General features: G+C 42.9%; 2 protein-coding genes across 3 annotated transcripts; one reads left to right on the top strand and one right to left on the bottom strand.

Annotated features, from left to right (window-relative positions):
• Nucleotides 1–2326: 2326 nt before the first annotated feature.
• ponzr1 (plac8 onzin related protein 1) lies at nucleotides 2327–4488 on the bottom strand. The gene is given in 4 exon segments (NM_001311016.1): nucleotides 2327–2785; nucleotides 2874–3025; nucleotides 3582–3677; nucleotides 4393–4488. Coding segments are annotated over 3 exon segments (390 nt in total). The 5' UTR covers nucleotides 3676–3677; nucleotides 4393–4488; the 3' UTR covers nucleotides 2327–2641.
• A 4882-nt stretch (nucleotides 4489–9370) lies between these two features.
• Nucleotides 9371–14033, top strand: zgc:194312 (G-protein coupled receptor). 2 transcript variants are annotated; one of them, XM_010868785.2, is made up of 2 exons: nucleotides 9371–10555; nucleotides 13118–14033. In XM_010868785.2, exons 1-2 carry the CDS (start codon nucleotides 9609–9611, stop codon nucleotides 13176–13178), a joined length of 1008 nt encoding a protein of 335 aa, XP_010867087.1. In that variant the 5' UTR covers nucleotides 9371–9608; the 3' UTR covers nucleotides 13179–14033. The 2 variants fall into 2 exon arrangements, with proteins under 2 accessions (XP_010867087.1, XP_019898898.1); XM_020043339.1 differs by lacking the exon at nucleotides 13118–14033 and adding an exon at nucleotides 12575–13109.
• The last annotated feature ends 281 nt before the right edge of the window (nucleotides 14034–14314 follow it).

The following is a 14314-nucleotide window of genomic DNA, read 5'->3' as shown; positions in this document are numbered from 1 at the left end:
ATGCATTTATCTGGGCATCAACGTGTTGACATTAAGCCTTGATGGTCTTTCCCGTGAGTTGCTACCTGTCTGCCGTTTTAGACTGCAAAAGTATATTGGATAGTTTATTATTATTTTCATTAATGTTTAACCTCTCATAGTGTAAAACTGTCTTTTTTACTTTTATTAGGCCTACCTGAAACTCCTGAGATCTTATGGCCTATAACCATTCTTACAGTACATAGTCTGTAAGGCAACGACATAGGTTTTTATTGTTTATTGGGAGGGCCAGGGTCAGTGGATCCCAGGAATTTCACTCTTTTCTAGGGGGTAACATTGACCTGTCTGTAATACTCGGGGGGGTGAAGACCCCCCCAGTCCCCCATTATTCTACACACCCCTGCAGTAATGTACAAAAGGTTGTTGTTTGTTTTCCAAGGTTGATATTAGCCTAGCCTATTTGAATGTTGAAAAACTAATCCACAGTGGAAAATGGTAGATTAATTATATGCATAGTTAATTACCGTTAATGTGATGAACTGGCACATATACTTTTTGGTGGAAAATACCCCCAGCTTGTTATTGTTTGGGGCTAGCTCTGAGCCAACATAATTTTAAAAGTATGGTAACACAGGACCATGTGACCTCTGACCTCTCTACGATAGACATATTAACACCCGCGTGCCTCCCATGAGGGTCACCAAAAGACCACATGACCTCTCTTGGAAGGACATGTTAACACCCATGTACCTCCCATGGGGGTCACCAAAAGACCACGTGACCTCTGACCTCTCTAGGATGGACATGTGAACACCTGTATGCCTCCCATGAGTGTTACCAAAAGACCATGTGACCTCTGAACCCTCTAGGATGGACATGTTAACACCCGCGTGCCTCCCATGGGGGTCACCAAAAGACCACATGACCTCTGACCTCTCTAGGATGGACATGTTAACACCCACATGCCTCCCATGGGGGTCACCAAAAGACCATGTGACCTCTGACCTCTCTAGGATGGACATGTTAAGCAACAGGCCATGCGGAAGGACATGGGGACCCTGGTGTCCCAGTGTCAGGAGGTCAGGCAGGACAGACAGAAGTGGAATAACCCTATGGCAAAGTTGGAAGCTATCAGAAAGCAGTCCAACGTTGGGAGAGATCGTGGAAGGGGGGAGGTGAGGGGAGATGGAAGAGGGGAGGGAAAGAGAGGATGAAAGGAAGGTCAAAGTGTCATCCAAGGCTCCAAGGGAAGGAAGAGAAAGGGGGAAAAGAGAAATCAGCAAAATTTTGGGAGCTGAGCCGGTTTTGTTAAATAGACCGATTGTGGATATATTTATTTGGTAGGTGTGTGCTACCTACTGTATTTGTTCTGCTGTATTTGCATATGATCTCATTCAAAAGTCCTGTTGCGTGTGTGTCACTGCCAGTGCTGCGCATGCTAAAAAAATCCTGAATAATCCTTATCTCAAATCCATTTAAATAAAATGTTTATGTGCACATATATTGTATATTTCTCTTAATTTTGAAAAAAATCCTACCTTCTCACAAATGGGTAATATGGAAACACATTCACTTCCTTATTTTTTTTAAGAATAAAAAGAAAAAGGAAGCAGTTAAGTGTACTATGGCCTCGGTCTTCTCTTGTAATCAGTAACTGATTTAGCCTTGGGATATCGGGCAGCTGCAATTAATTATCAGGTATAAAGGACAAGTATCAGTTTTCTGGATCTCATATAAAGATCAAATAAAATGTCAGGACACTGGGTTCAATACCTGGAACAAACTGAATATATTAAGTTGCTTTCGATAAAAATAAACAGCTTACTGCTAAAAAACACATTTATAAGTAAGATGTTTGTCAGTTAGCAGACATTTATCCAGAGCATTCCTCTTTAAGACGCAGACATTCTTGAATAACAAACAATTCTTTTAAACCTTGCATTTTTATCTGAATGTGTAATACGTTTATATTTACATAATCTATATCACAGGTGTCAAACCGGTTCCACGGAGGGCCGAGTGTCTGCAGGCTTTCGCTCTCACCTTGTACTTGATTGATGAATTAGTTCACTAATTGGTTAATTTCTATCCCCACCTGGTTGTTCAGATCTGACCTGGGTACCAATTTAAAGGAAAACCCAAAGACCTGCAGACACTCGGCCCTCCGTGGAACCGGTTTGACACCCCTGATCTATATAGTAGAATCACTATAATTTAGTATCATCAATTAGCCATGAAATTCCAAGTTTGAAAGAGAGTGGTTTTGATGACATGGGTCACAAACTGTACATGATTCAACAAAACCACTTTCACAACCAGTGGCCAAAAAGTCACAAACAAATATTACAGTAATTGTATGCAAAACATTTATTTAATAAAGCAGCTTTTTCACAAAGTCAGTGCTCATTTAACAGACATGAACACTTAATGACCATGATACAATATATTTCCAACATAATAAACTGGAGTGGCATTCCATAAAGGTTATCTTTCTTGGTCTTTGATATTTGGCATTGATATGAATTCCGGAAACGTATTTTCAAACGATAAATGCGGTTTTAACCTTGAACACCAACCAACCCTGACCTGCACACAATATTCGAATACGAAGAGTTGAAGCACTCGCTAAAGCAGTCCCTTCTATCCAGTGAGAAACCTCCTTTTAGAGTCCCGGCACAATTTGCTGGGTGACCACGTGAACCTGTTGGGTCCCCCCTCTGCCCCGTGCCTTAACCTCACGAGACATCTGGCACCAGGTGCAGGGGTAGCAACAAACCACACACCCAACGTCTCCACAGCAAGAACCCTGAGAAGGAAAAAAGAGAACCGCTTGGGTTTACTCCCGTGATCGGAGAGTGCGCTAACAGCGTAGTGTGACGCTGGGGAGCCCCTACCTGGATGCCGTAGCGCTCTCTCATGGAGGAGCGCATGCAGCAAGACACGGCAAAACAGGCTATCGGGTCGAGTAGAGGCATGCAGCAACACCAGCCAAAATGGGAGGCCGTCTGACACTGAAAGCAGGGAAAGCACCACGTGGCACAGCAACCTAGAGGGGACATGAGTGCACTGAGTACCATCCCACCACGTAATACAGTAAGTGCATAACAGGTACATAACACAAAACAACATTTGTGTTAATGTACATTAACTAACATAATTTAATTCGGGGCCTTGTCACCATTCATTGTTTGTCCGGGAATATAGCTAATTAAACCAAAACCATCTCTCCCGGGATGTTTTATGATGTTTTAGTCTTTTATTGACGTTCCAGGAAGGCGGTCTCTATAGTTACCAAGGACGTCACCCACTTTCCCCAGGCTTTCTGTTTGTCATTATTCAATCTGGTCTTTACTCCTAGACTCCCCCCACACTATACAAGGCCATTTCCAGTAAATCTCTGATTTGTACAGGAAGTCTGTTTTATGGGTTGGGGCTGGTATTGCAGCAAGTGCCTGGTTCCTTGGCAGACTAATTTAAATAAATCGAAAACGGCTACCCTGAAGCAAAACGATTTAAAAAAAGCATATTACTAAATAAAAAATACAAATTGCTATGCTTCCAGGTCTTGAAAAGACCTTGAAAATGTAATTGACCCAACTTACATGTGCCCATGTCAGAACAGCAGTCACAAATGCCTGTGCTCCATTCCGCGCTCTGCGTGGAAGTAATAGTGGTGACCTGTTGTTGAACTTGCATGGCTACATAAAGCCATGTCCAAGGATAGGAAGAGGGAAGAATTTGATTCAAGTGGAGAGATAGATGCATTAATTAGACATGGTATTAAATCTATGAAAGGAAGTTGTTAGAGACATTATACTTGACTAGTATTTCGGCCAAAATACACAAATAACATTGCAACAATAACCTAACCGAATGTGTGCTTCGAAACAGTATGACTTGTACACTAATGAAACATACGTGAAATGGTCATCCCTTAATACCAAAGGGATTTTGCAAAGACAAAGCAAGTATGAAAATTATTTAAAAAATTGTGCATACGATTATTGCTCTTTATGAAACTGAAACCTTCAGATACTAATTATTTGCACCCCAGTTATGATTAACCAGCACATGGAGAAGCAGTAAACGAAACTTAGAATCAGATAACCATGCTATATCTTGTGGAATCGTATGAAAAATGTGGAATCACACCTTAGTAATTTAGCATACACAACTGTTTTATAAAGAACCTTAAACATTTAACATTATTTTTCATCCACATAATTAGGGTTTCTTGTGGTTTCTCACCATTCTAATTTAAAGAAAGTCGTGTTATCACAATCAATATTCTCGCAGTGACACACGTTAACAATAAAATTTTAACTGTCATAAAATAACAGGAGACTATTTTAAAAAGCAATGTTTCACAAATAATTCACGTCTATAAACGCACAGTTAAATGTGTTGTCTTACCTTTATTGTTATTCAAATAGAGTTTTAAAGTAACTGGAACTGCTCGCAAAGAATGAAAACCAAAGAGATCAAATGAAACCCTGCGCCCCTGAGTGTGCGTGAACAACTGTATCCGCATCCACTAAAATAACGATATTTCTTCGTAAGTGATGTTGCCGAGAACCCCGCCCGAGCTTCGCGTGAATGCGCACACTTTCGATTCTCTTTGCTGCGTCTTCCTTGCTTGTTGAGAGGTCTGCTCTTCACTCCGCTATTAACAGTTTAGCCTACATTTCAGTGATCTTCGTAGCAAAAGGCTTTATTTAATTTTGTACAAGGCAGCAAACGATGACCACGTTAGGCTGTGTTTCATTAGATGTTATAAGGCAGGCTGATCGCGTGGGAAGGCACTGGAGTTTTCGATTTCGGATAATAATTCAGCCATTGTTGTTCTGAAATGTTCATTGTATTGTAGCGACCTTGGTAGGGCCGCTACTCGCCCCTCGAGACACTACCCCGCCAGACGCTACAGTATTATAAAAAAAATATTTATAATGTGCTTATTTTGCAACTATAGAGTCAAATTAGGATAAGACCGTATTCTTGCCTGTCACATACTGTTACAGAAAGTATTTGACTCTAGTCACAATTTTGAATTAAGTTGGGTTCTCCTGCCATTCTCCTGCCTGCTGAAATCTCCATCCCTATCTTCATAATCATTTTGGCAACTCACATTGACAACCTGAGTTTACCACAAAGTATTTGATTCTAGTCACAATTTGAAGCAAGTTTGGGGGGTTTCGGCAGACAGGAGTAATCCCCCCCAAACCTTGCTTCAAGTCTATTCGGTGAGCCTGCATTTGTAGCTCCGCATTTGTGGCTCCCATTTGGTTCACAAACGGCTCCTAAATAAAAATGCGTAAAATAACCCCAGAACAAGAAAAATGTCCAACTAGCTAAAGGAAAAGCATTATGCTATAATTGTGTCACAGCGTTAAATGCACGTGCAGGTATATGCACCTGCAGGTATATTAGGCTACCGGTCCCATTTATTGGATCATCTTTTTTTTACTTGACCTTGAACAGGAAAAATTCGTTTGCAATATTTATTGAATCATTTTGTGAAGTGTTGGGTAGGCTACCTAAAATGAATGGTTGATTATGATACAAACAAGTCAGGAAATAATGGAGCTAAACGAACGGCTCCTTTCACCAATGGGAATCGTTTTCCGACGGTCACCAAAAAGACATTTTCAAAAAGAACTTTCAAATATACAGAAATGGTGTGCGATTTGTTTTGTTTGGGATTTGTTTGGTGAAAGTTAGCGGGGGTATTGTGAGGTTTTGATAGATGTGACATCTATTAGTAGTTTTCTTTTGTAATTTAACAAAATTGTGCTGAATTTTAAATATCCTACTCTAGCTATAAAAGTCCAAACGGCACAATAATGAGTATATTGTAGCCTATTGCATACCGTTAAATGTGCATTAATTTTTTTTGGATTCTAAATATAACCTACGCTTATTGTTATGCACTAGACATCAAAACACATTTTAATAATTAGACCTATTTGTGTGATTGTTTTAAAATAAAGAACGCATGTGTGTGGCTACCACTAGCTTTCTAGATATGGTCTATGATGTAGATGTGTCGTTGGTGTACAGTAATGTATGACGCAAATCATATGTAAAGCAGAATTTGTTGTTTTCAGGATATGCTTTTCTTCCTCGTCGGACATTGCAGTGAAGAATAGGTCTAATCGCTTCATAGCGGTGTATTGGGGTGTCACTTTCAATTGCAAGATTAAATTATATCAAGCAAAACCATTATTTTACAAGGTAATTGTGCTAAGAATAGGAACAACCTGGGAGCAATTAGGACCAATGGTCTTGCTCAAGTAGAGAATAACCAGCCACAGGACTTTTCACATTGTTGGCTCAGGGCTACCAGTGCAATTTAATGAAGAAATACAAATGAGCAAACACAAAGGAGTAGATGGAGTTCAAAAAAGCCATGTTGGATGTTAAAGCCATGTAGTAGGGAGGACAGCACCATATTCAGTGAGCAGCCAGTTCTATAGCTCAACATAATTAATATAGGCCTAAACAAAGAACAGGATCATCCCAAGAATCTAATTAGTGCCAGAGGTGTAAACAGCATGCTCCCCAATGTAATACAATGTATGCAATTAGATGAGCAGATAAAATCAGACTAGACAGTCCTCTGTGAATCCTAAGTTGCTGGGTTGATTGGAGGCAATTCTTTAAAGTCATGGGCTTCATCCAAATCAGTTAAAGCAGCCCCAAAATATAGAGTTTTGTCTAAAAGCAGATATGATGTCATTCAGCCACTTCAGAGATGCTGAGATGCACCGTGGCAAGCCCTTGTCCCGTCCTGGCTGTGCTCCTAGCCATCTCAGCACTGGGCTCGGGGCATAGCCAGGACAGGACAGGAGCTGGCATCTAGCCACCTCAAATCCTCTTTGGTCTCCCCAACTGGAGGCAGGTGTTGATCATTGCCTCCAATTGGGGACCCTATTTAAGTTCATGGTGTTGGCCAAGCCAACGTGGTTCATTTTGGTTTCGTCCTGTTTTAGATGACCCAGGTCACTGGTTGTTTTTAAAGCTTTCTTTATTAAAACATGGACTACTTAAGTTATCTCTACTCTGCGCCTGTGTCCTTCTCCCACCACAACCGTGACAGAATGAACCACCTCAAAGAGACACGGCAGAAATGGACGGTAGGGGAACTCCTCGGTTGGCCTGACAGCGACACAGAGGAGGAGGAGAACCCCTACCGTCCCCTGCGGCACACCGGGCCAACACAGTGTCGACCCAGGAGGAGACGTCGACAGAGGCGACGAAATCAAACCTCCGGGTGTCCGCCCCAAGAATTTCTTGGGGGGGTGCTGTGGGGGCAAGCAGAGGACCCTGAGGCGTGGCCGCCATCCCCGGAGGAGTGGAAGGACGCGACCTTGCCACCTATGCTCACGTGCGGGGTGGTCCAGGTGCCCCATCCCTGCCTGGTGCCAGCTCCTAGGTGTCGGGCAACAACGCCGGTGGGGCCAGTGGGGGCTTTCCCGGATGTAGGGCGAAGTGAGGACTGGTGGGGCTTTCGGGACCCGCCGTACCGGTTCTCGCAGCCAGCGCCCCCTGCTGCCTGGGTCCCGCAGCCAGCGCCGCCAGCTCGGTGTTTTCGCCGTGCCCTCCTGCTCTTCCGCCGGCTGCTGACCCTCCGCCGGCTCCGCCAGCTCCGCCGGCTCTGCCGGCTCCTGCTCCTCCGCCGGCTGCTGACCCTCCGCCGACTCCTGCTCCTCCGCCGGCTCTCCCACAGGCTCCTGGCCCTCCGCCGGCTCCCCCGGCTGCTGCTCCTCCGCTGGCTGCTGCTCCTCCGCTGGCTACTGCTCCTCCGCCGGGTGCTGGCCCTCCGCCGGCTCCCCCGTCTCCTGCCCCTCCGCCGGCTCCTGCTGGCTATGGTCCCGCCGCCGGCTCTCCCGCCGGCTCCTGTCCCTCCGCCGGCTCTCCCGTCTCCTGGCCCTCCGCATCCCCGGCCTGTGCCGGCAGCTCCGTGTGCTGAGCCTCCGCCGGCCCGGATGTGGTCGTCCCGGTCTTGCGGTCGGGAGCCCGCGCTTTTGGGGGGGGGTACTGTCACGTCCTGGCTGTGCCCCTAGCCGTCTCTGCGCTGGGCTCGGGGCATAGCCAGGACAGGACAGGAGCTGGCATCTAGCCACCTCTAATCCTCTTTGATCTCCCCAATTGGAGACAGGTGTTGATCATTGCCTCCAATTGGGGACCCTATTTAAGTAAATGGTGTTGGCCAAGCCAACGTGGTTCATTTTGGTTTTGTCCTGTTTTAGATGACCCAGGTCACTGGTTGTTTTTTTTTTTATTTTATTTTTTTAAAATCTTTCTTTATTAAAACATGGACTACTTAAGTTACCTCTACTCTGCGACTGTGTCCTTCTCCCACCACAACCGTGACAGCCCTGATGCCTGACTGAAGTGCAGCCTGGGACCCAAAGTAGCCTGGGACCCAAAGCACCATGGGACATATACATAGCTAACTGTTTGTTTGATATGTATCCTCGTTTTCTTTTCTTTTTGTTGCTTTATATTATATTGAATATGGAATTCATGTTTGACCCAATGAGGACAAGTTGCCCAGGCCCTGAGGCCGCAAAGCAGCCCAACAGCATATAGATATCTGGGACAATGCAACCTAGTGCTTTAATTTGATTTGCAAGGGGACTGCCCGACACGTTCTCAGTGGTTCTGGTCATGGGTCTTTGAGCAGACTCATTACAGAACTACACAGTCTTGCATCCACAAGCAAAAGCGACAGGTTGCTCCTAACTGGCGTCTGAGGGCCGCCGCCCATGGGATGGCAGCATTTCTGTAACCTTCCTGCCCTGTTGGGCCACTGTGGATTCAGCTGGGCCAGCGGTGGGTACTGGCCCTTCGTCTGAATCATTTCGACACTTTCATTGGAGAATTCAGGGTCCCATTTTTACAAGAGGAATGAGCGAACACTTCCTTTTTTATTTTTACATTTTTATTATTTTGTCGATGTGGGTCTTCCATGGCCAAGAGACCAATAGGCAATACTATTATTTCATAACAATAATGCAGTGACCTACATGGTGGTAATTCTGCTAAAACTTCACTAGATGGCCATGTAATCCAACTCAAAGGTTTTAGGGTGTCACCAAAATGAGTCACTTACAGACGTGTTTGCCCCTGGTATTTATTCAAAATGCGATTTAGAGGTTTTTGTATAGAATGCATTGTATTTAAATATTTTTTTCAATTATTGATCAAGTCAGTTGTTAATATGGTTGCATGCATACAGTGCCAATAAACATCAAACGTTATATATTCTCTATCAGAATTGCGCATAGGAAAAAGTTTATCGTTCAAGATGAAAATGAAAATTATTACCCTACGTGAATGTGGGCACTGCGCCACGTGCACACTCCACGCGCACTTTTGCTGACACAGCCACACAGAGCGAAAGTAAGAATTAGTGCAGAAAGAATCAGGAGCATTGCATTGTTCAACAGACGAGTCATGAGCATTCTTAAACAGACGAGTCAGGAACATTGATTATTTTGTATGTGTCCTACTCAAGATTGATTTGATGATGACCAATCAACATTTATACATGTTTAAAACTATGAGAAGACAGAGGGCACGAAGAAAAACTCAAATACCCTAAAAACAGCATCACACGAGGAATAATGTCTATACTCAACGAGCACAACGAGACAGGGGATACGGGTGTAAAGGACTATGCCTTGGTACGGGTGTGTGCTTCGACCATCTCATTCATAACATTGGTGGTCTTCAACATCCTGATTAACTGGACTATAGTGCGCGAGGGACGTCTTCGAGGCCATGCGCGCTTCGTGTTGGTATTTCACCTGTTGGTGTCGGCTTTGGTGTATTTCGGGATGTGCTCTATTTTTTATCTCCAGATTTACCTGGGCGCCAGGCCACTGGCATCCATTTGTGTGGCTATGATAACCGTCCTAATCACTAGTGCGTCCAACATCCTCCTGACTATCACCGCTATGGCGCTTGACCGTTATTTTGCTATTTGTCAGCCAATGCGTTATCATTCAGATAACTGGCACTGGCCCTGGCTAGTTGGACTACTGACGTGGGGGATCGCGCTGGTAATCCCTCTGATTCTTCTACTAAAGACAGGGGGTGATCCTATTGGTTCAAATGGGAAATGTGGACGGGACAAACTGAAGAAAGGCGACATAGAAAAAATATTGTTGATATCCGTGTGCACGGTACTCATTCTGTACAGTTATGTGAGGATACTGTTTGAGGGGCGACGGTTGGGAGTGATTAATCGACGCAACAGAGTCGGGTGCAAGACCATCGCGATGCACGGTACTCAACTCGCCGTGTACATCATCCCCAACTTCGTGAACTTTGTGCTAACTGTTCTCCTACATCGAGGATACATTCAGTCAGAAACAAAAGAACGGTCTGCAGTGGTTAGCTTTGCATTCTTTAGTTTGGCGCAATGTGTTGCACCAATCGTCTACGGTTTGCGTAAAGAGGAACTGTTGGAGCAGGTGCAGCGCCGGTTCCCCTGTTGTTCGAACTACCTGAAAAGCGTATTGAAGTGGACTGTGCGTGGCACGACGCCTCGTCTTCATCTGCACCCACGGTATGTAATCTAAGCTTTGTGATAGGCTATAATATAATAATAATTAGCCTATTTTATTTGTATAGCACTTTTCTAGAACAGTTAAACAAAGTACTTTACACACAATAAAAATATAAACACATTAAAATAATAATCAAACTATATTAAAAAATATATGTATTATTTAAAAAAATGAAGGTATTAAAAAGGATGAACAAAATATAAAATCACATATGATAAAATATTTGTAAAAACCATGTTATAAAAACTAGTTTTTAGGTAAGATTTAAGAATGCACTGCCATAGCATCTCAGACATTCTGTGGTAGGCTGTTCCAGAGTCTAGGGGCCCATATAGCAAAGCCCCGGTTCCCTTAAGTTTTCAGTCTTGACTCTGGGACAGCGAGAAGTCCTTTTCCTCTGGGGCCTAACAGTGCAGTATGGGTTGAGCATGTCACTAGTGTAACCAGACCATGTAGTGCCTTGGAGGGGATTCACCAGTAACCAATGTAGAGCTGCCAACACTGGGGTTATATGAGACCTTGATTTAGTCCATAAGAAGTCTTGTCAGCTGAATTCTGTACGACTTGGAGTTTACCCAGGGACTTATTGTTGAGGCATGTATACAAAGCATTACAGTAGTCTGGGTGAGATGAAATGAAAGCTTGTATTATTTTCTCAGTGTCCTCAAAAGATAAAAACGAACTTATTTTGGCAATCAATCAATCAAATGTATTTAAAAAGCCCTTTTTACAACAGCAGTTGTCACAAAGTGCTTTACAGAGACACCCGGCCTTAAACCACAAGGAGCAAACAACAGTAGTGTTGGATATCAGTGGCAAGGAAAAACTCCCAAGAAGGCCGAATTTTAGGAAGAAACCTAGAGAGGACCCAGGCTCAGAAGGGTGACCAGTCCTCTTCGGGCTGTGCCGGGTGAGATATTAAGAGTCCAATTGGACTAATTTATACATTTCTCTGGGCTAAATCCAGAGTCTATTTGATTTTAGACTAGGTCAAAAGTATGACCAGGTGGACAGGGACAGGGACAGCAACGGGCCCCCCAAACCAGGTAATCCACAGGTGTGGACCAGGACCTCATTTCCTCCTAAAATGTAAAACTGGAAGAGACTGAGAAAAGTTAGAAAGTGCATTCCTCATATCCCCCAGCACAGACGGGGGGGTCCGGCGACACTGTGGCCCTACACGGGGGAGGCCCCAGACAGGGCCCAACAGGCAGGAAATCAATCCACCCACATTGCCAGGCATCAACCAAAGGGACACCCACCAACCGCAACCCCCCTGAATGAGGGCCGAGTATTGCCAGCAGCGTACAGCCCAATTGCACAAGTGCGCAACAGAGAGTCAACAACAAGCCAGTGACTCTTCCCCCGAAAGGCATTGGAGGGAGGGCATCCCAGTGGTGACGAGAGCCCACCTGGCAAGACAGCAAGAGTGGACAGTATCAAGCCTACTGGTCACCTTCACGCCCCCGGGCCAGGCTACACCTAATTATAAACCGTGCTGTAGAGATTAGTTTTTAGTAGACACTGCAATGTTTCTAAGCTGGCAAATGCATGACTACACTTGTTTTTGGTCCAAGGTAGAATTACTTACTTACTGTTGTTTGTATTACATTGAATATGGATTCTGAGATTTTTGTCCACTGGATGTTAAAGTGCAGCTGGTGAGCCAATAAGGGTCCCCAAATGTTTTTGTACTGCCGTATGTAACAATTTGTGCCCAATGTCTTCAAAACAACTCGCATTCAAACTTGGAAATGCATGGCATAGTGGGGTATGATAGTAATTAGCTTCATCCTGCAACTAAAAGTCAAGCAAGAAATTAGCTATGATTTAGATGCAGGAAGTTGAATTGCCTGCAGGAAAGTTAATTAAATCCATTCTCGTTAGGGCAGGGCAAAACATATATCTCAAATACAAAGGCATTTGTATGATCTATATGGTCTCTACTAACCATCCCGGGTTTTAAAAGTGTTTTGGACTATCAACCAAAGATGTTAAAAATCTGTTTTTCTCTATAGTGCCACAAAAAAAAAGTGTTTTCAAAGTGGGTGAGAACAGATGACGTCATAGAATGAAGCGAAAAGGTTTGGACCCACCTAAATGTTAGCTGCTAGCTTGCAGTTTTGGGACAATACTTGATAGTAATTGTAATTACATATTATGCACTTATTAACAATATCATTTCAATTTAAAAAAAGTATTACAAATCATGTCCCAATATACCACTCGTTCCAATTTCACAGTACCCACTCTAGGTGATGACCAAATTCGGTGCGGGGAGGCCAAATAACCACTTGTAGACAAACCAGAAAATATTTTGTATTACTCAGAAATGTGTATTACTTTCCTTGATATTGTCTTACAAAGTAGCTGTCATTTGCTGTTGCCTAGTTCCCTTTTTAAACTTCAGTTTTGTTGAATGTGGGATGTGAGACTGCAGAAAATCTATTCTTACAACAGTTAAATCAAACAACAGTGTTCTCAGACGAACATCACATGTTGGTTTTTTTTTTTTACTGAGACAATTTTTTACTGAGACAATATTTTTCTTATTTCTGCAGGGAAAGAACATTTACGGGCCAGACACTCATCTCATTAGATCCTCCCAGTACATCCGTGTGAATTGAGGAGCCCCCTCACTGACAACTCAACACCCATCACTCTCCTGTGTTCCGCAGGCCGGCCTGAATAGTTTTCTACCATATGAATTGTGGCTTTTAGATGCAACTGTGACCATGGTGGATTAGGCAAAAACACAAAGGATTTGGGAACTTTTTGTATATATTGTGAGGATTCGTCCTCATTTACAGACGACCGTACCGTACAGTCACCCAATACTTGGATATCCAGCATCCGTACCAAACTGTGAAGGTGTACAAAATGGTGAAGGTGTACAAAACTGTGAAGGTGTAACAAAGTTGTGCCAACTTCAAAGGCACAGGAGTTGTTATGAAAAGACCCAGAAATCCTTTGTTAACAGTCTCAAAGAGCCATAGAGCTAAGATTTTTGAAAGATCTTCTCACTAAGATTTTACTAAATATTTAACACATGTGAAACGCACATTCTCTACATTTTCAAAGACCATAGAATCAGCTATGCAGCTAACTGGATTTTTTTTTAAATGAATTTATTGTCTAGCAAGTGTTTCATTGGCTTTGATTGTTTAATTATAACATAAGCTCATTCAAATATGTTACACAAATCTCCAAACCTCTTTATTTTATTTAATAGCAATGTGTAATGCTCTAGGACACATTTTGTTAGCATTTTCATGTTTATTTTTACATGCAGAACAGTATTGTGCAAATAATATCCCTTAGATCCTTCAGATCCTGCCTCTAATGTTTACAAAACTACATTTTAAACAATAACATGACTAGATGTTAATTGCAGATGTCTACTGGAAATGTTTTACTGTATTTATGGTAGTAATACAATAAACATTGTGTATATGGCCACTCAAAAGGGGTAGTTCATCCTTTTCATTCTTTATGCACTTTTAGTTGATCCTCAAATTATTGCTTAATTTTTTTTTGCTGTGTCATCACTTAACGATGACTGGAATGTAATAAAATGTGTCTATGAATGTTATAATTTATCCAAACCAATCTAATTCTAGATATTGTCTCTATGCAAGAAAAGAAAAAATCCACTTTCCCAGAAATCCATCTTATTGTTCTTATAAACAGCATCCATCAAACAAATTGATGGTGCAGTGGAAGAAATTCTAAAACATTTAGTGTACAAATTACCAGTT

Source organism: Esox lucius, chromosome 24 (genome assembly GCF_011004845.1).
Source record: "Esox lucius isolate fEsoLuc1 chromosome 24, fEsoLuc1.pri, whole genome shotgun sequence".
Lineage (NCBI taxonomy): Eukaryota > Metazoa > Chordata > Actinopteri > Esociformes > Esocidae > Esox > Esox lucius.
Note: the sequence above shows the minus strand (reverse complement) of the source record. Positions and strands in the feature narration are given on the sequence as shown.

What these genes read in the sequence shown, in the direction of transcription:
- zgc:194312 (XM_010868785.2), top strand. Translation starts at nt 9,609, where the DNA reads ATGTCTATACTCAACGAGCACAACGAGACAGGGGATACGGGTGTAAAG. An exon ending in CGTCTTCATCTGCACCCACG is followed by an intron (nt 10,556 to 13,117) that starts GTATGTAATCTA and finishes TTATTTCTGCAG; the next exon opens with GGAAAGAACATTTACGGGCC.